Raw genomic sequence first — 21,875 nt, forward strand, 5'->3', positions numbered from 1 at the left:
CATTTGTCTATGGGTGTACCACGTGCCTGTGGAGGCCAGAAGGAAGTTACAGCTCTCCTTGGAACTGGGGTTATAAACAGTTGTGAGCCACCCGATGTGCATACTGGGAATCAAATCCTGGTCCTCTGCAAGAGCAGCCAAGTGCTCTTTGATGACTGAGCCGTCTCTCCAGACCACAAAATTTTTAATTTTGACAAAGTCAAATTATCTTCCCTAAATTAAGACAATTTTGGTCTGTTAAAATATTTTTCCTTGGTGTGTTGACACACACCTATAATCCCAGTACTTGGGAGGCAGAGTCGGAAAGCTTTCCACAATCTTGAGATTGCCATGAATTACATAGCAAGTTTAAGGACACCCTCAATTACATAGAAAATCTGAAGCTAGACTAGGTTAGATAATACCTGTATCAAAAAGAAGGGAAAAAACCAAAACTTTATGTAAAACCCAAGTTTAGTAACATAATCTCATATGTTTTCTTCTTGAACTTTTATAGCTCTAGCTTTTCAATTTCTATTTTGAGTTTTTTGTTGTTGTATGCCCTCCCCCCAACCACGTGTGATACACTATCACTCTAGCCTCATTTTCAGAAAGGACTAGCCCTGTCCATATTGAATTGTCTGGACAACTTGCTGAAAATATACTGGCCATAATGTGTAGATCTGTTTTAGATTAGCCACTGATATCTGGCTTTACAACAATACCATGCTCTTTTAAAGTCCGGTAGAATAAAACAAATTTGTGTTAAGGACTTTAAACCTTCTGGGTTTCTGTTTGAACTTTGAAATCTGCTTATCAATTTCTAACTAAGAGCTTAATATCATTTTGATCACTAGGAAGCCACAGCAACCAATTTGGAAAGAACTGACACCTTAAAACTAATCTTCATGGGTGGCAGTGGCACAGGCCTTTAATCCCAGAGGCAGAGGCAGAGGCAGCTGGATCTCTGTGAGTTCAAGTCCAGCCTGGTCTAGAGAGAGAGTTCCAGACAGCCAGGGCTACACAGAGAAACACTGGCTCAAAAACACCAACAAACAAAATCCACTAAACTTCCTGATCTGTGAATAAGGTATGTCTGCCTAGAATGTCTACATATTTGACCTTTGGTTTCTCTCCACAGTTTTAGTAAACAATCTACATCATTTTATATCTTTTGTCTCTCACATGTTTATAAATATTTGGGGGGGTTAGAGACAGGGTTTCTCTGTGGCTTTGGAGGTTGTCCTGGAACTAGCTCTTGTAGACCAGGCTGGTCTCGAACTCACAGAGATCCGCCTGCCTCTGCCTCTGCCTCCTGAGTGCCGGGATTAAAGGCGTGTGCCACCACCTCCTGGCTCACTTCATTTTTTTTTAATCTAGAAAGTTTCCACTGAATACTTGGTATAACTCCCAAGTAAAACCGTCTGTGGCTATAATTTTCCTGAAGGGAAACTGTAACTACAGATTCAACTTCTATGTAGACATGGGGTCTTTCAGGTTAAAGGATTTAGCACTTATATCTTTGAAATAATATGCCATTTCCTCAGAAGTGTTGTGTGCTGGCTTTAATTTATTTAGTACACTCTTTACTCTCTTCTGAGTCCTGTTAAGTCACCCTTGTTTCTGCTGCCACTGATTTTCTTCCTTCTCTTCCTTTCTCTTCAGCCTCACTAGACATACCAGTTTAGTAGTCTTCTCCATGAAAGAGTTTTGGTCTTCACTGATTTTTCTCTGTTACTTTTCATATTTTCACAGACTTCGGCTGATTATAGCCTTAAAATTTATGTTTTTTATTTGCTTCACTGTCCTCCCCTTTGTTTTAAAGGCATTGAGTACCTTTGAATGTTACTTTCGCCCCATCCCACAAAGTTTGGAATGTTCTGGTTTCATTTTTTTTTCATCTACTGTGACTTGTGGGTTACATAGATCACTTTAGTTCCAAATACTTGAAGGCTTTATGAGTATCAACTAGGGGGAAACACATACAACTGTTTTTCTACAACTTGAAATCTTTTTAAATTTATTAAAGTTTGTTTTATGACCCATGCAATGTCCTAACCATGAACACTACAGTGTTTTCTTCTGTTGTTAGGTAGATTTCTATAAACAGATCAAGTTGGCTGATAGTGTTGCTCAAACCCACTTTACTTTTTAAAAAGACTTATTTTTCTTTTTAAATTACTTTATTATTTTGTGTGAGTGGGTATTTTGCCTGCATGTATGTCTGTACCACAATATATGGCCCAAGGAAGCCAGAAAAAGGAACTGAATCCCCTGGGACTAGAGCAAAAGTGAGCCACCATGCAGGTGGTGGGCATCAAACCTCGGTCCTCTAAGAGTTCTTAACTGTTGAGTCAACACTCTAGCCCAGTCGTATGTAGGATATCTGATATGCCCATTATTTTTAGGTGCAAGTGGGAATGTGTGTGGATATGTGCATGTAAGTACAGTGCCTACAGAAGCCAGAAGAGGGTGTTACAAGCTGGTGAGAGGCATTGGGTGTGGTGCTAGGAAGTAAACTTCAGTCCTAGAGAGAGCAGTGTGCACTTCAAACACTGAGCAATCTCCCCAGCCCCTAAATCCTTACTTTCTGCCAATGTTCAACTGCTTAGAAATGTTGTCATTTCTGGCCATATTCACAGACTTACTGTTTCTTCCTTTAATTCTACCAGTTTTGGCTATGTTTCCAGATACAGAAAGGATCATAGTGATCCCCTGATGAACTGACCACTTAACTATTATGGGACAATCCTTTCCAGGAACAATCTGTCCTTAGAAATTTGTTGTATCTAACATTAATTCTGTGCCTCATCTTCCGTTTTGTTTTAAGACAGGATCTCATTGTACAGCCTTGGAGAACCTGCAACTTGTTATGTAGATCATGCTGTCCTCAAAACTCAAAGATCCAGGGGCTGGAGAGATGGCTCAGAGGTTAAAAGCACTGACTGTTCTTCCAGAGGAAGGGTCCAGTTCCCATCATGCAAATGGCAGCCCCAACTGTCTGTGACTTCAGTTCCAGGGGATCCAACACCCTCACACAGAAGGTAAAACACTAATTCATGTAACATAAAAATAAATTATTTAAAAAAACCCTCAAAGATCCACTTGCCTCTGCTTCCCAAATGTTGGTGTTAAAGATGTGTACAACCATGTCCAGTTACTGTGTTGTTTTTCCTTTAATTGGTGTTTAATTTATTTATAGTCAATTTGTATATAAAATGGGCTTCTTACAGGAAGAATATAGTTGTATTATTCAAGAGACAAGTTTTGCTTTTTAATTAAGGTATTTGCCATTTTTTGGCATATTTTCTATGCTTTTTCTCTTTTACTGATAGTTTTTTAGTTTTACATATAAAAACCCTATAGCTTATTCTTTTCCAATACTCACACACCAACAAGTCCAATACTGTACTGTCCAGCATACTACACAAGAAGTATAACAGACACCATCTTATTCCATCTTATTTCCTCATATAAAATAAACAGACTTTGCATTCTTGTTTTTTTCAGAGTTTAACAAGAATGAACATTATGGGCTAGCATGATGGCTCAGTAAGTAAAGGTACTTGCACCCAATCTGATGGCCCAAGTTTGACCTGCAGAATCTAATTCCCGCAAACTGTCTTCTGACCTCCACATGTGTACTCCCAATTAACTAATTAATTAAAATAAATGCTTAGAAAAATAAACATTACCTTTCATTAGACTAATGGTTCTTAAACTGTGGGTCGCAACCCTTTTCAGGGGCTCACATATCAGATATCCTGCATATCAGATATTTATGACTTCAAACAGCAGCAAAACTACAGTAATAAAGTAACTTTAGCCAGAGTTGGTGGCGCACGCCTTTAATCCCAGCACTTAGGAAGTAGAGGCAGGCGGATCTCTGTGAGTTGGAGACCAGCCTGGTCTACAAGAGCTAGTTCCAGGACAGCCTCCAAAGCCACAGAGAAACCCTGTCTCAAAAAACCAAAATAAATAAATAAATGGATTAATAAATAAATAAATAGATAAAATAACTTTATGGCTGGAGGTGACCACACACAAACTGTATTAACGGGGTTGCAGCACTACTGCATTAGATGGTGTTATCATATGTTGATACAGGACTTTGAATATTATCCTTGATTGACATAGTGGCTTTGAGTTCCTAATTTTGACTTTACCTACCTCTGGTGAATATACATGTTTTTTATGTAAGGTTATGGACTGCCTGTGAAAATTTTGTCTGTGTGTGTGTGTGTGTGTGTGTGTGTGTGTGTACAGAAAAGTTTCTAAGATAGGTCTGAGATGAATTTATTTTGGGATAATAATGCCTTTCCAAGAGTGATCTTCCTGTCTGGCCAATCAGCCAATCAGTGTTTTATTCATTAACCAATAAGAGAAACATATAGACAGAAGAACTTCCCCCTTCACTCCTGTTCTCCTCTCTAGTGAAAACAATACAATTTTAATTTATGTGACAAATACTAAGGCAACAAAGGTCACATAAAAATGTGATCTAAGAAAATCAACAAAAGCAGGGCATGATGGCACATGCCTTTAATCCCAGCACTCAGGAAGCAGAGGCAGGAGTACCTCTGTGAGTTTGAGGCTAGCCTGGTCTACATAGTGAGTTCCAGGTCAGCCAGAGCTAACTAGAGAGACCCTGTCTCAAAACAACAGCGATATATGCCTCAAGAGTTTATTTTTCTTAAATCCAGCAATTACAAGTGATTGTTTTCAAAATGTGCCACTGTTAAAAAAAATAACTCAAAACTTCATTCTGGAAAGGTTGAACATTTGTGACTATAAAAGAAATGCTTCATTATACAATAGTCTCCCATAAAAGTTTAACTAACATCACCAGTAAACACTCTGGAAGCTTACCTTGAGTGACTGTTTTAAGGACAATCAGGGTTGATAAAAATCTCAGTGACAAGTTGGAGCTCTTGAAGAATGCTGCTGTCTTTGGTCTGTTCTCCACAGAATGCTCTAAAGAATTATCCTGAGTTCCTTTAATTGCCACTCCTTTAAATATGTCTTCACCCAGCCTCCTCAATGTTGAGGTCATAGTTGAATGCTGTTTAAAAAAATATATATATATATATATATACACATACACCACATACACAATCATCCATTTTAAATACTTTGGTCAAATTTATGCATTAAAGCAAATATTTATGACAACAGAATTGAAAACATGTAGATTAGAGTTAAAACCGTATAATTAACTTTAAAAAACCAAGTATGGACTTCTTTTCTTGAAATGTTTTCCTAATAAATTAAGATCAGGTTAAATCTAGCATAGAGAAATATATCAAAAGAAAAGAGTTGGACTCTGAGTTCACTACTTTTCTCTGTTGGGAGCCAGGCCAACCCAAGGTTTTCTCAGAGGCCCTGACTAAGAATGAAGTCAGCAGGAAGCTAACCAAGCAATGTTGCACAAAAGGAACACAGGGTATTGAAAGGGCATCACAGACTGAGCACATGGCAGCCTGGGGACAGATAATTCCAGGATCATCAAGGAGGAAAAGCCAGGTTCCCAGGAACCAAGGCCCTGCCTAGCCCCAGCCCAAATGTTGCCAAGACTGCCCCTGGGCAAGATTCAGAAGTGTTTGCTTATCAAATGACCAACTTCTTCATGTTTTCAGCTCAGTCTCACTATAAATACCCCCAGTGACTCTGAAAATTTAACAAGTTCAAAAGAAGAAAATACTGGGTCAGAATCATGGGAAATTCTCAAGGAATAAATTTCAACAAGAAAATGGACAAAATAGAAATAATGGTGCAGAATAAGGTATCTCTGGAATAACTTGGGATCTGGTGGTCTACCACAGATTTATTATGACTCAAACAAAAGAAAACCATTTCAAACTACTGAAAAACAAGAATGCGTATGCTAGACTTAGATAACTTAAAAGTTTCTCTGTGTGACTTAATTCTTCCAGCCGTTCTCACTGATGTTCACAATGATTTTCCACATATTCACGAGGATTTGTAAACTGATTCTAAACTCAGCAATGATACTGAAATGTGAACAACCCATTTGTACACTCAAAACTAGAAACAGATATTCTGAGATTTTGGATATCAAATGATTGGGAACTGAATGGCATGGACAGTGCACTCTGATTTAAATGTACTGTAAATAATATTTTAGTATTCATGAGGAAACTATGTAGAATAGTTTTATTTTTAAGTCTAAAATAATTAAAATTTGCATCATTCAAAAAAATTTTAAAGCTGAGCAGTGGTGGCTGACACCTTTAATCTTAGCATTCAGGAGGCAGAGGCAGGTAAGTGGATCTCTATGAGTTCAAGGCCAGCCTGGTCCACAAAGTAAGCTATAGGACAGCTAGAGCTGTTATACAGAGAAACCCTGCCTCAATAAATAAATAGGTAGATAGATAAGTAAGATTTTAAAAGCCCAATAACAAAAAATTTTAAAGAAAAAAAATTACATAATAAAAACATAGTCACTATACCAAGAAGGCACAATAATCCTAAATGTATACCCACCAATCAACCAAGTTATAAAATGTGAAACAGGCTGGAGAGGTGACTTGGCTGTTAAGAACACCACCTGCTCTTGTACAGGACCCATGTTTGGTTTCCAGCACTACACGGCAGCTCACAACTATCTCTAACTCTAACTCCAGGGAGTCAGATACCCTCTTCTGAACTCCATGGGCAGTGCACATAAAAATTCTTAAGTTGATTATTTAATGTGATACAAGTGAGACACAAATGTGCATGAAATAACATAATTTTAACATACTATCCTCAGCTGTTAGTAGTAGAACTAGACAAAGTATCAGAGAGGATATAGAACTTATAAATACCACCAATTAACATTTATAAAAACACTCCACTCAACAACAGAACAAACAATACAGCTGTTAGCAAAACAAAAGCAGAAAGAACTAAAATTTCCAAGTAACACGTACACCAAAGAGGACATTCCAAGGGGATTAAAAAACCAGTATGGAAATGTAGAGGGAGGGACTGGAGAGATGGCACATAGTTGCCAGTGTTTGCTGCTCTTGCAGGACTGCAGTTCAGATCCCAGCACCTCAGCCAGGCAGCTCGCAACTGCTTCTGATCCCAGGTCCAGGAGATCTGACACCCTCATATGGTAGAAAACCACACATAGACACACATATACATGCACACAAATAAAAATAAAATAAATATTTTTAAGAATATGAATGAAAATGTGACATACAAAGACATGTGGGATAAGAGAGATGCCTCGGGTGGCTAAGTGCCTGCGGTACAAGCATGAAAACCTCAGGTGGATCCCCAGCACTCCCATCTGTAACCCCAGTATTGGGGGGCTAGTGTTTATGGGGGAACATAAGCAGATCTTTGAGCATCACTAGTCAGCTCACTGATTTTAACCAATCAGTGAGCTCTGGGTTCAGTGAGAGACCCTGTCTCAAAAAGGTGGGGGACTTACAAGATCGCTCAGAGGAGCATTTATTCCTGACCTGACCCTGGAATCTACAGAAAGCTAGGAAAGAACCAACTCCTCAAAGCTGTCCTTTGTGCTCTGACCTCCACACACATATTTCATGCAGAAATCGCACTCGGGAGGCAGAGGCAGTCGGATCTCTGTGAGTTCGAGGCCAGCCTGGTCTACAGAGCGAGTGCCAGGACAGCCTCCAAAACTACACAGAGAAACCCTGTCTCGAAAAACCAAAAATAAATAAATAAATAAATAAATAAATAAATAAATAAATAAGGTAAAGTGACTGTGGAAGATACCCTATGCCTATTACGTCTATTTGTTCCCTATAGCCATACACACACACACACACACACACACACACACACACACACACACACACACACACACACACACACGGGGAGGGGGGGTTTGGAGGTCTTACATGCTCAAGCTACACCCAGTGTGGCAGTCTCCTTCTGCTGCCTGCAGATCAAGACGTAAAACTCTCAGTTACCTCTCCAGCACCATGCTATCTTGCTTCTCGAAATGATGATAATGGATTAAACCTCTGAACTGTAAGCCAGCCCCAATTAAATGTTTTCCTTTACTGTGTGTTGCCAGGCAGTGGTGGCGCATGCCTTTAATTGCAGCACTCAGGAGACAGAGGCAGGCGGATCTCTGTGAGTTCAAGACCAGCCTGGTTTACAAGAGCTAGTTCCAGGTCAGCCTCCAAAGCCACAGAGAAACCCTGTCTCAAAAAAACAAAATTAATTAATTAATTAATTAAAAAACAAAAAACAAAAAAGAGTTATTGTGATCATGGTGTCTCTTCACAGCAACAGAACCCCTAACTAAGATACTGCCTAATAATATTTAAGAAATATAAAGGATGAGGTGATTTCAATTTTTATAAATTAAATAGATACAAAACCAGAAAAGGCTCAAAACACAAAAACCAAAGATCAACATTCCTTATTAATCAAGTATATATCTATATGCTATGGTAGTTTGAATATAATTGACCAACATAATCTCATAGGGAGTGGCACTACTAGGAGGTATGGTTTTGTTGAAGTGGATATGGCCTTGTTAGAAGTGTGTCACCGTGAGGGCAGGCTTTGAGGTTTCCCATGCTCAGGACACTGCCTAGTGTGTCAGATCATTTCATGTCGCCAGCTACTTCTCCAGCACCATGTCTGCCTACATGCTGCCTTGGTTCCCACCATGATAATGGGCTGAACCTTTCAACTATAAGCCACCACCACACTTAAATGTTCTCCTTTACAAGAGTTGCTGTGGTTACCTGGGTGTTAGTGGTGCACGCCTTTAATCCCAGCACTCAGGAGGCAGAGGCAGGCAGGATCTCTGTGAGTTCGAGACCAGCCTGGTCTACAAGAGCTAGTTACAGGACAGCCTCCAAAGCCACAGAGAAACCCTGTCTCGATTAAAAAAAAAAATCACTCAAAAACTCAAATAGTTAAAAATTGAAGAGTCCACACATGAATTTTATGCGAAAATTATACAGCCATGGTGCAAAAACACAGAGTTGTGAGTGAAAAGATGATTACATTCCTACGTCAGTGCTCAGCACATGAAATTGGTATACAAGCTGAATACAATTCTTATCAAAACCTTAGGACGGCATTTTATGGAGAAGACTGTTCTCAAACAAGAAACAGATTGCACACACATGGTGTACTATTTATTTTTCTGTGAAACATAACCAAGAGAACTGATACCAAATAGAGTCTACTCAAAGATAGATTCTGATGAGTCAGTACCTGTGTCCCAGCATGCAGCTGCCTTAGAGACCAATATATAAACTTTACAAAAGGCTCATGCAGTTTGACATTCACCAATGGCATCCACTGGAGCTGCTCTGTCATCATAGGCAAAAGCTGAAGGTGGTGGGAAACAAAAGCAACACATATTTAGATATCTGAAATTAACTGCCATGACTTTCTAAAAATGAACTAAACGACTTCTAGGATTGGTCTATCCACTTCTACAAAGAAGCCAGGTGAAATCTGAATAATGCACTGAATATGCAGACTAATTGGGGGTAGGGAACTGACATCTCTAAAAATATTAGGTCTTTGGACTAAGGATGTTCATTATTTAGATATTTTAAATTTCTTTCAACAATTTTACAGTTTTCATATTACACACTTTATATCAAAGTCACTGCAATTTACCACATTTATTCTTTCATGTGGTTTATGTGAGCTTTCATTCCATCTTGACGATTCCCTTTAGTATCTCCAGCAGGACGGAGGTTGATAAAGCCCTCGGCTTTGTATATCTGAGAGTCTTCGTTTCTCCATTTGTGAAAGGCTGTTCTACTGGACACAGTGCATCTGACGGTTTTAAATTTCAGTACTCTGTGCCACCACAACTGGCTCACCAAGATCTGCTACAAGAGATGCTAACATGTTCACAGAGGCGCCTTTGTATGTGGCTATGTGTTTTTCTCTTGTTGTCTTAAGTCTATTAAAAGTATTCATAAAGATAAATGAATCTGAGCCAGATATGAGATAAATATATTATTAAACTAATGTAAATTTCTTTCTTTTTTTTTTGAGATAGGGTCTTACCATGTATTTCTGGTTTGTGTGAAACGTGGTCTGTAGTCCAGGCTCAGAGTTCCACCTACCTCTGCCTCCTGGGTACTAGGATTTAAAGGCATTTGATACCAGACCCAGTTCAGATTTCATTTTTAAAAGTATTTTTGAGAGACTGGGTGGTGGCGCACACCTTTAATCCCAGCACTTGGGAGGCAGAGACAGGCGGATCTCTGTAAGTTCAAGACCAGTTTGGTCTACAAGAACTAGTTCCAGGATAGCCTCCAAAGCTACAGAGAAACCCTCCCCCCAAAAAGTTATTCTTGAGACAGTTTCATGAATTCACTTCTGGCTTTGAGCTTGCTATAGAGAAATACTTTATATAGGTGTTAAAAATTCTAACTAAAAAATAAAAAACTGAAAAAAACCTAAATAAAATGTGTCCCAAATAGCTATAATAAAGTACCACAAAGTATATTTAAACAACACTTGGGTCAGATGTAGGTCTCAGCTGGCCAAGATTAAGATGTCTACCACCCTGTACCTGTTTCTGGCGGCTAAGGGGAGGATTCACTCCTTACTTATTCAAGTTGCCAGCAGAGCTCAGTTCTCTGCAGTTCTGGCACTGAGATCTATGCTGACTGAGCTGAGGGCAGTATCCGGCCTCCAGAACTGTCTCCTTCCCATTGCTCATTCCCCTCCTTGGTCCATGTTCAATGCCAACAAGGATGCACTGAGTATTCAACCTATTCTTCTAACTCTTCCTTTCCAGTTTAAATACTCGGTGTGCTGGACCTCCCTGGAAACCTGGGAAAGCTCCCTGTTTTCAAGGACAGCGACTGACACTTTTCATTCCTTCTTGTCATGTACCAAAACATACTACCAAAGGTCAGAATGGGAACATTTTTCTACCTAGCACAAAAGACTTTTTGAAGGACCTTTGTAGCTAAAAATTTAAAAAAAGATGAATATAATTTGCTCAAAATCCTGAACTACTTAATAGTCATGAATTATTCCTGAAAATAACAAACAAAACCTGTCCTTTCCTCAAAGTTTTTGTGCTAAATGTCAGTCTCTAAACACCTGTCATACTAGTTATAAATCTTGAGCACTGATATAATATTAGGAAATATTTCCCTTTGATGATGAGAACCCCTGAAAGCAGAGATTTTACCCTTAATCCCAAATAGAATTAAAATAAATTAAAATAGAATTATCCCAATAGGTTTCAAATCTACAACTGTATGTAGGAAAAACTACTCACATTACTCAACAGATGATAGTTTGGGCACTTTTAAGCATTTTATTAAGATCATGTCTCTACTTTTCAAAAAAACCAATTCCCATCATATTAAGAAAACTACAAATACAAGGGTTTAGTTCCCAGAACTCCATGGTGGCCTACAACAGTCTGTAACTCCAGTCCCAGAGGGCCCATCACTCTCTTCTAGCTCCTTGAGCACTGCATGAATTTAGCACACGTACAGACACACACACACACACACAACAAGCATACACATAAAACCTTTCAAATTTAGTATGAATTAATATTGAGGTCTGAAATGAATCATGTTAAAAACGGTTGGACAGACAATTTTCTAGCAAAAATGCTTCTAAGTCAGATACAGAAGCACATATTTATAATCCCAGAAACGGAGGCAGTGACAAGAGAATCCTAAATTTAACACCACCCTGAACTACAGAGTGAATTTAAGGACAGCCAAAGTTATATACCGAGATCCTGCCTCACAAAACAAAAATACTTTCAACATTTTTCACTTAGGAACATGTCAGAAAGTTGGGGCTGGAGAGATGGCTCAGTGGTTAAGAGCACGTTTTGCTCTTGCAGAGGACTAGGGTTCAATTCCTGGCATCATATGATTGTTCACAGCCATTCGTAACTCTAGTTCTAGAGCAGTGGTTCTCAACCTTCCTAATGCTGTGCCGCTTTAATACGATTCTTCATGCTGTGGTGACCCCCAATCATGAAATTATTTTCATTGCTACTTCATAACTGTAATTTTGTTGCTGTTATGAATCATAATGTATACGTCTGTGTGTTCCAATGGCCTTAGGTAACCCCTGTGAAAGGGTCATTTGACCCCCAATACATACACAGGGGTCTCAAGCCACAGGTTGAGAACTACTGTTCTAGAGAATCCAAAACACTCTTCTAACCTCTGCAGGCACCATATTTAAATGTGGTACACATACATGCACGTAGGCAAAATACTCTCACATAAAATAAAATGTAGGGAACTAATTTTTAAGAAAATGTCAGAGCCAGTAAGAAGGCGTAGTGGGTAAAGGTGCTTGCCACTGAACCTGAGAACCACATTGTTGTAATTTTTAAAAAGCAGCTGGAAAGAGAAAGACACCATGCAATATTGAGTTCAAGCAAAAGGGTATTATTATTATTATTATTATTATTATTATTATTATTATTATTGGAAAGGGTCCATAAGAAGAGGAAAGGGAGGGAGGGAGAATGGTCTCTGGGGACAGGAGCATCAGGAGAGGGAGCGAGGGAGGGGGGGGGAGAGAGAGAGAGAGAAAGAGAGAGAGAGAGAGAGAGAGAGAGAGAGAGAGAGAGAGAGAGAGAGAGAGAGAGAGAGAGAGAGAGAGAGAGAGAGAGAGAGAGAGAGAGAAGGATAGGAGATAAGTAGGGCCCTTTTAAAAGGGAACATAGTGACTATTCACAGGTGTTGTTCTTAGTGGCTGCAGCTGAGGGGGTATCCTGTCAGAACCCCAAGGACAGGCCAGTACAGATGCCTTAATACTAACACACATAGTGGGAAGAGAGAACTGACTCCAGAAAGTTGTCCTCTGATCTCCATACATGTGTAGTGGTGTGTATACCCCTCCCAATAAATAGATGTAATTTAATAAATAAATGAATGAAACTGCCAAAGGCTTTTCCTTACTTACTCTTCATGTATTTCAAATTAACGATAAAATAAAACCTTGGGGGCTGGAGAAATGACTCAGTGGTTAAATGCACCTACTGCCTTCACAAAGGACCCAGCTTAGGTTTGAAGCACTCACACAGGCTCACAACCTTCTACACAACACCCTCTTCTGGCCTCCACAGACACCAGGCACACATGTGGCACTTATACAGATAAAATAAAAATAAGTGAGTCGTAAAAACCAACCTTTACACACTTCTCTTGAATATCACTTCTCTGGGACGGTTTGAAGGATGGTTTTTCACCATCTACACCAGGTTCTTCAGGATCCACTTTGCTAAGATGGTGGACTGATATCCAGTCCATGAAAACAATTAACAGTTCATACACTTGTCCGTTGAGTGCCGTCTGTTGATCAAACATTAAATCAAACATGACTGCAGTTGAAAACCCCATAAAAACTAAAAAGAAAGCCTTAAATTTGGTGGTTATACAATAATTTACCTAGACAAGTGTTTAGGTGTTTACCTAATATCAATTCCAAATCACATATTTACAATTATATTAAAAACATTAAATGCCTGCTTGGATAAGACAAGTAAATTCATCATAATAAGGGAAATACAAGTATACTTTATTGCTATAATAAAATTTTTCAGTGGCTATATTATAGTGGCCTTACTCTACATAGCTCCATTCCAGCACTAAAGAACATGAAGCGAGAAGATATAGAGTTTCAGGGCAAACTGGGTTACATACACAGTAAGACTGTCTGGAAACCAAGAAAAAAAATATTTTTTGAGCTAGGGTTTCCCTATATAACAGCCCTGGCTGTCCTAGAACTCACTTCATAGGCCAGGCTGGTCTTGAACTCACAGAGATTCGCCTGCCTCTGCCTCCTGAGTGCTGGGATTAAAGGTGTGTGCCACAACACCCACCTGAAATGTTTTTAAAATAATTATCATTAAAATTATTGAAGTCTGATAACACAAAAATGTAAAAAAAAATGGCTTTAATTCAACAACATGGACTAGCCTGTCTCAAAAAAAAAAAAAAAAAAAGGAAATCATTACAGACTCTATGATTCCCTAAACTAAAGAATTTCTACTGCAGGATTTCATATTTTCTTCCCACAAAACTTTCTTTCTTTGTAATAATAACCTGATAAGCAATTTTTCTTCCAGAAACCCTATTCTCTGGGAGCCTACTTAAACAGAAGAAAAAAGCAGTAAGACAAAAGTCTGGGATATAACTCAAGTGTAGAACACTTGCATAGCATGTGCGTGACCTGTGCTTCATCCCCTAAAAAATAAAAATACATTAAACCTAAGCAGCTGGGCACACCTGGAGTGGATAATTTGAGATTGGAAGACCCACCCTAAGTCTGTGCCACACCCGGTGGACATGGGACAAGGAAGAGAAGCTTTGCTCTTTGCCTGCTTGCTCCCACTCTCTTGGCAAGTTTATGTATCCAGCGGCTGAGGCTTTCCTTTGCCTCCTTCTTGTAGACGCCAATGTAAACTGAAGATGAGCAGCTCTCTAGGACTCTAGCATAAGACCAGTACTGCTGCCTCTTAGAACAACTATTAGCTTCTCAGCCTTCCCATCAGGAGACAGCCTGTGTTGGACTACTTGGATCACAGCCTGTAAGTCAGTCTAATACATCCCTTCATATAATATATAAATGTGAATACACTCTATCACCCACCTACCCACCATCCATCCATCCATCCATCCATCCATCCATCCATCCATCCATCCATCCATCCATCCATCCATCCATCTGCTCTGTTGCTTTAGAAAACCCTCTAGGAGTCACCCTTAGTTTACAGAGCAAGTTCAAGGTCTGTCTAGGCTACATGAGGGAGATCCTACCTCAAAAATTAAAACAAACCAGGCAGTGGTGGCAAATGCCTTTGACCCAGCACTCTGGAGGCAGAGGCAAGTGGATCTCTGAGTTCGAGGCCAGCCTGGTCTACAGAGCGAGTCTGAGGATGGCCAGGGCTACACAGAGAAACCCTGTCTGAAAAATAAAAACAAACAAAAATAATAAATAAAATTAAAAAAAAAACAGCAAAAAACAGAATCCTTCCCATCACACCACAGGAACACAAACATCCTACTCCAAAAACTATTTCTGAGTCAATCTAACAAAATGGTCTGCCCTATCTTTGACTATTTTTACTTAATAACTGTCAACTATGAGCCTTAGTTTTATAACCAGAGCTTGCAGTACTCCCAAGTTCCAAAGAACTTTGTTTCAGAATAATTGTTAGATGTCTTCGTCCTAATAAAATTCCTAAAGTTTTCTTTAATCTCCAGTTATACCAAAAGCCGGCCTGTGCATCAGGAGAGTACAATCTTACTATTTTCAACTAAAAGTTCCTGTCTCTATATTTTTGTCTTCTCAGTTTTTGTCTGTGTGGCATGAATGTGTGTGTATTCTTGTTTTCACATGCTGGAGGAGTATATATGCACATGGAGGTCTGAGGTTGGAATCTTACACGATATTCATTGTATTACAGCCTCTCATCAAACTCGGAGCTCACAGATATACTGGTCGCCTTACACAGCTTGATCTGGGGAACCCTGCTGCTCCTTCGTGGGGAGTCAGAGGCAATCAGGTAAACTGATGCAGACTTTTATGTCTTTATAAGGGCTTCTTCGGGGGATCAGAACTCTGGTTTTCATGCTTGCAGAATACACTGCAGACACTTTCCCCTTAGAGCCATCTCTCTAGCCCGTCTCTGTGTTTTGCTTGACAATGATACATTCAAAGCACAATTTTGGCCAATTTAATTCACTATTCTTCACAATAATTCATTATTAAATTGGGAAGCATGCTAGATTTAATTACTCTTTTGTAAAAGTGCAAAGCCAGGCTAGGGATGTAGCTCAGCTGGGAATCTGTCTTTGATGTAAATCACAGGAAGTTCGGTCTCCAGCACTATCGAAGGCAGATGTGATAGGCCATGTCTATCATCCCAGCATTCAGGAGGTGGGGTCCAGAGGATCAGAAGTTTAGGGTCATTCTCAGCTACAGAGTGAGTTCAAAGTCAGCCTAGGAGACCTGTGACCCTATTGCAAAATAAACAAAATATAATATACAAAAATAAGCCAGGTGCAGTGACTCATCCCTGCTATACCAACATTCATGAGGTCGAGGCAGGAGGACTCATTTAAGTTTCAGCCAAAACTAGGCGACAAAACAGAGATACAAGTGTGACTTAAAAGATATACAACAATAAGCAGAGTCATAAGGACAAAAATCAAGCAATTGAGAAAAATGGTGAATAGCTGCCACATTTTTTGAAACAAGAATAATTTTAACATATATACATATATTTACTTTTTTACTGTACATGATGTATGTATACATGTATGAGGGTGTGTTGTGTAGAGGTCAGAGAACAACTTTGGGAAGTTGGTTCTCTCCTATAGTGGGTTCTGGGAACCACTCAGAATGTCAATGATGAATTAACGATGACTTAATCATTGATGAACTCTTTAATCTGGTGGAAGTGGGGCTTAGTTGGAGGAATGTCACTGGAAGGATGCCCTTGCTCCATCCCTCCCTCCACTGACTCCTGGCTTACCTGGAGGTGAGCAGACCTGCTTCACTACATGTCCTTCTGTCATGAAGCACTGCCTCACCATGGGCCCTGCCCCAGTTTCCTTTCTATTGCTGTCATGAACACTAAGACCAACGCAGCTTGTGGAGGACAGAATTTATTTGGCTTCCACAACCTGATCCCAGTTCATCATAAAATGAAGTCAAGAAAGGGACTCAAGACAGGAACCTCCATGGGGAAGTGAAGCAGAAACCACAGGGAAGTGCTGTGTGCTGCCTTGCTTCCCGTGGCTGGTTCAGCTTGCTTTCCCACACCATCCAGGACCACCTGCCCCCGGTGGCACCCCGCAGTAGAGCAGACCCTCCCACATCAATCAGCGACTAAGAAAATGCCTCACACTTGCCTACAGGTAATAGGGAAACCCCCTATTAAGAGTCTCTTTTTCCAGATGACTCTAACCTGTGTCAAGCAGACAAAAAGACAAAACCAAAACAAACAGGCCACAAAACAGGGAGCCACACTACCATGGCTGAGATCCCTGAGGCTGTGAACCAAAATAAATCTGCTAAACAAATCAAGTAAGTTGATAAAAAGCTCACAGAGAGGGTGTAGTTTTGATAGGAAAATAACTTTATTAACAACAGGTAGCCTTAAAGGACTCTGGGGCTTGTTAGTATCACTGTACTGAAAACAGTGCTAAAATATAAATGTTTTTTGTAACCCCGGGAGTTACTTTGATCAAATAAACCTGCTCTTTCTCTTTTTCAATTCTGCTTGATCTGGCTTACTGTGTCAGTGGAGAAACCTATTATCGAAATACAGAAAACCTATTAAGACTATTCTCTGTAAAATAGTTAAGATGAATTCTTTCAAAACAAAATATATGCTTTGCTTAAAATAGAAAAAAATGATTAAAGAGTAAGAGCAAATTTGAGTCATAACATACCTTGAAAGGTTTTGAAGCCGGTACTTTTTCTTGTTTTAAACTTTTCATTTCCTGAGCAGCAAGGGAATCTCCTTTCAGTCTCTGTATTGTTGTAAACTCGTACTTCCTCTGCAAACAGCATGGTCACAAATTAAGGAGCAATCTTATAAAAAGCAAGCAAATCATCTACAAATTCAAGACAGAGCTAAAGAGATGGCTCAGCAGTTAAGACCACTGGCTGCTCTTCCAGAGGACTAGGGTTCGAGTCCCAGCAACCACATGGTGGCTCACAGCCATCTCTAACTCCAGTTCCAGGGGATACAATGTCCTCTTCTGACTTCCATGGGCACTGGGCAATGCACACAGTGCACATATATACATGCAGACAAAACACTCAGACACATTAAGAGACCAAAAATTAAAATTAATAAAAAATAAGACTTGGGCCAATGAACCTATGCAGAGAAAAAGGGAATTTCTAATAACAAAGAGAATCTAACCCCCTGACTGGAAGTATGTGAGCCCAGCTCTTGGAGAAAGGGGGTTAGCTCACCACCATCTGTGTCAATTAATTGCCAGTTGTAAAAGTTCCCTGACCCATGGGATAATTGGCAAACTCATGACCCCATACACCATGCCTCTGCCCTATCTTGCTTAAATGTAACTTTCTTAGCTATATAGTTATTGCTTTACTTTATACTTTGTGTAATGACCTTGAGCAACCATGGAAACTTTGTAATTTTGTGGCTCTAAGACTTGTGGTCTTTGCCTATAAAAACCCCCCTCAGTTACTGCTAGGCACCTCTGACTCTTCCAAGCATAGAGGTCCCTGCCAGCTTGAACAATAAAGAAACCTTTGCTTTTGCAAAGGTGGTCTTTTAGGGGTTTTGTGAACCTGTCATAACACACATAAAATGATTTAAAAATTATTGTGGGGATCAGAGAGGTATCTCAGCAGTTAGGAGAAGGTACTGCTCTTGGAAGACCAGACATCAGTTTGGGTAGCTCAGGGTTGCCTGCAATTCTAACTCCAGGAGCTCCAATGCCCTCTTCTGGTCTCTGTGGGCAACTGCACATACCACACATGGCACACAGCCATTCATACACACACATATACACTAAAAAAAATTATAAAACAAAAGCTCAGGAGAAAAGCAGGCAACTTACCTGTAGGTTATCTAAACGAGCTTGAACTTTTTTTGCCTGAATCTCCATCTTCTTGTTTTCTTCACTTACTTCATTTAGCTAAGGAAGGGGAAAATTACATATTTCTTCAACAGACGTTTTAAAATATTTTGATATGAAGGATTTCTCAATGTACTATCTAATATTACCAGATATTTAACTGAGCAGTGTAACAAAACAGCCAATAATTCCCATTTCACTCTAAAACATTAACAGCATCCACTTCTTTGAAAAATTTGCAAAACTCCTGTAAGTTAGTGTTGCCTATCAGCAATCTGTAATTATGCACAAGGCAGGGACCTTGTGCCTTGTGGCACACCTCTGAGGGATTATCTTGATTAGGTTAAGTGGGGGGGGAAGACCTATAAAACAGGGTGATACTATGTGAGAGCTTGGGTCCTAGATGACATAAAAAGCAGAAGCTAGCTGAGCACAGGCATTCATTGCTCCCTGCTTCTTGATTACAGATGCAAGGTCATCAGCTGCCTTCCCAAGCTCCTGCCACATGACTTTCCCACCCCGATGGACCTTACCCTTGGACTCTGAGACAAATCCCATCTTCCTCCCTTCAGCTGCCTTTGTTGGGTATTTTATCACAGCAACAGGAAAAGTAACAAAGACAATGCCTAATGGGAAATGTAGTGGAAGTAGAATTTTAATGGACCTTGCACCGACCAGTTTTATGTCAATGTGACACAAGCTAAAGTCATCTGAGAGGAGGAGGCCTCAACTGAGAAAATGTCTCCATAACATCAGGCTGCAGGCAAGCCTGTAGGGCATTTTCTTAATTGTGATTGATAGGGGAGGACCCAGCCCATTGTGGGTGGTACTACTTTGGGCTGGAGGTCCTGGGTTCTGTAAGAAAGCAGGCTGAGTGAGCCATGAGGAGCAAGTCAGTAGGCAGCTCCAGGAACCCTCCATGTCCTCTGCATCAGCTCCTGCCTCCAGGATCCTGCCCTGCTTGAGTTCCTGTCCTGACTTCTTCAATGATGAACAGCATTGCTTTGACTTATTTGCTGTAGGATGGGGGAGCACATATGGCTGAGATGTGTGGAGGACCCCGTTTGCTGGGGGCAGTGCCACCCTTGGGAGGTGGTCCTGGATGGTCTAAGAAAACAGGCTGGGCAGGTCATGGATACCAAGCCGGTAAGCAGCACTTACCGCTTCAGTTTCTGCCTCAAGCTCCTACCCTAACTTCCCTTTATGCGAGATCACAGCATAAGACTACAAATGTAGGCTGAAATAAGCCCTTTCATTTCCAAGTTGCTTTGGGTCTTGGTATAATCATAGCAATAGGAACCCTAACCAAGTCAATACACATAATCAGCCCTTTCTCTATCTTCACCCATATTCCCTCATTTTAATAGAAAGAAGAATAAACTAAGTTACAACACACAAAAACATTTCTGCTAAGCAATTTTAGGGTTATGTATTGACGATAATTACAACTCATATATAAGTGGTTATTGTACAATATAGTACCATTTTATATACACTAGCTATAAGCAAAAAGGCTTAAGTCTTGCACAGTGCCTAACACTTAGTAAATACTTTTTTTAAATTGTTGTAGTATACAGTTACAAAAAGTATTTAAGCATAGATCAACGCCTAAAAGTCAATTCATTCTCAAATTGACAAGTTTTTCTTGTACTTGCTTTAAAAAAGGAAAAAAAAATGTACATGGGTATGTGGTTTGAAAGACAACGGCTCCCACAGGCCAATAGGGAGTGGCAGTATTAGGATGTGTGACCTTGCTGAAATAGGTGTGGCTTTGTTGGAGCAAGTATGTCACTAGGGGGTAGCCTTTGCTGTCCCAGATGCTCAAGCCCCACGGACTGGCTCATTCTCTTCCTGCTGCCTGCTGATAAAGAGCTCTTGGCATTGGTGGTGGCTCACGCCTTTAATCCCAGCACTTGGGAGGCAGAGGCAGGTGGATCTCTGTGAGTTCGAGGCCAGCCTGTTCTACAGACCAAGTTCCAGGACAGCCTCCAAAGCAATACAGAGAAACCCTGTCTCAAAAAACCAAAAAAATGAAAAAGTTAAATATATAAAAACAGAGCTCTTAGCCACCTCTTCAGCACCATGTCTACCTGCTTGCCACATACTTCTGCCATGATGACAATGGACTAAACCTCTGAACTGTGAGCCAGACACGATTAACTGTTTTCCTTTAGAAGAGTTGTCATGGTCGTGGTGTCTCTTCACAGCAACAGAAACCTAAGACAATGGGTGTTTTGCCTACATGCATGTCTGTGCACCACAAGCGGCCAAAGAGGGCATCAGATCTCCGAAAGCTAGAGTTACTGACAGTTGTGAACCTCCATGTGGGTGCTAGGAGCTAAGCCCAGTCCTCTGGAAGAGCAGTCAGGGCTCATAACCACTGAGCACTCTCTCCAGGCCCTGTGCTTGCTGTTGATCTAGTAAAGCTCTTGTATTTTTAATTCTTTAAATTGCCAAATAGATCAGCTATTTGTCAAAATAGATGAAAAAAGCAAGAATTCAAATATTTTATCTACATTTACAAGAATCTTACAATAAAGTCAACAAATTTAATGAAATTCCAGCTGAAATGTTTTAAGACTGACATTCCTCAAATACAAGTCTTAAGTCTTAGCATCTAATACATACGAAGTAGGCCTTACCTGTTTCCTTAAGTTATCATTCAGCTCTCTCAGCGCATCAAACGAGGACCTCATTCTCTTGCTCTCTTTATTCTTTTCCTTAAGAGCTTCTGTTAAGTGTTCAACTTCTGTGCTGTGTTGCTAAAAGAGAGGGAAGTTTGATCTGAATAGCAGCTTAGGGCCCAACATGCCCAAGGCCCTGAGTTAAGTCCCCCCCCCCAAAAAAAAGCATTAAAAAATAAACCAAGCCAGGCGGTGGTGACACACATCTTAATCCCAGAACTTGGGGGGCAGAGGCAGAGGCAGAGGCAGGCGGATCTCTGAGAGTTCCAGACCAGCCTGGTCTACTGAGAAATAAAGAAAATAAGGTAAGCAGGAGTGGGGGCAAAGAGGAGGAAGGAGGTGAAATGAGCAAATATGGCAAGAATGCCGTAATTAATGAAGTGGAATTGCTCTGCAGTCAAACGCTTCGCAATTACCTCCTTCAAAATCTGAAATCTCGTCTGAACCTCTTCTTCAACACCTTTAATTTTGCTCAAGGCAGTTTCATGTCTGAAGAGCAGCTGTTCCCGTTCTGCTAAAAACCGTTCTCGTTGTTGAAGTTCTTCGGCAAATTTCTGCTGTGATACCGTTTCACACTGTCAAAATACACAGTTTAAATGGTTTTCCTTAATTAGTTCACAAAATC

At 40.1% G+C, this 21,875-nt stretch overlaps 1 protein-coding gene across 4 annotated transcripts in view; it reads right to left on the minus strand.

The window, feature by feature from the left end:
* Positions 1-21,875, minus strand: part of Ccdc138 (coiled-coil domain containing 138) — a 52,216-nt gene that overhangs the window by 14,581 nt on the left and 15,760 nt on the right. For 3 of the 4 annotated variants that reach the window (XM_040732387.1, XM_040732389.1, XM_040732386.1), the window contains exons 7-13: positions 21,667-21,825; positions 21,209-21,328; positions 18,549-18,626; positions 17,403-17,510; positions 13,131-13,292; positions 9,196-9,312; positions 4,849-5,041 (exon numbers count right to left, since the gene is read on the minus strand). In XM_040732387.1, the coding sequence (XP_040588321.1) occupies positions 4,849-5,041; positions 9,196-9,312; positions 13,131-13,292; positions 17,403-17,510; positions 18,549-18,626; positions 21,209-21,328; positions 21,667-21,825 (937 nt within the window). The remainder of the gene's footprint in view (positions 1-4,848; positions 5,042-9,195; positions 9,313-13,130; positions 13,293-17,402; positions 17,511-18,548; positions 18,627-21,208; positions 21,329-21,666; positions 21,826-21,875) is intronic. The other variant, XM_040732388.1, reaches the window with a different exon arrangement.

Source organism: Mesocricetus auratus, unplaced genomic scaffold (assembly GCF_017639785.1).
Source record: "Mesocricetus auratus isolate SY011 unplaced genomic scaffold, BCM_Maur_2.0 Super-Scaffold_100027, whole genome shotgun sequence".
Taxonomy (NCBI): domain Eukaryota; kingdom Metazoa; phylum Chordata; class Mammalia; order Rodentia; family Cricetidae; genus Mesocricetus; species Mesocricetus auratus.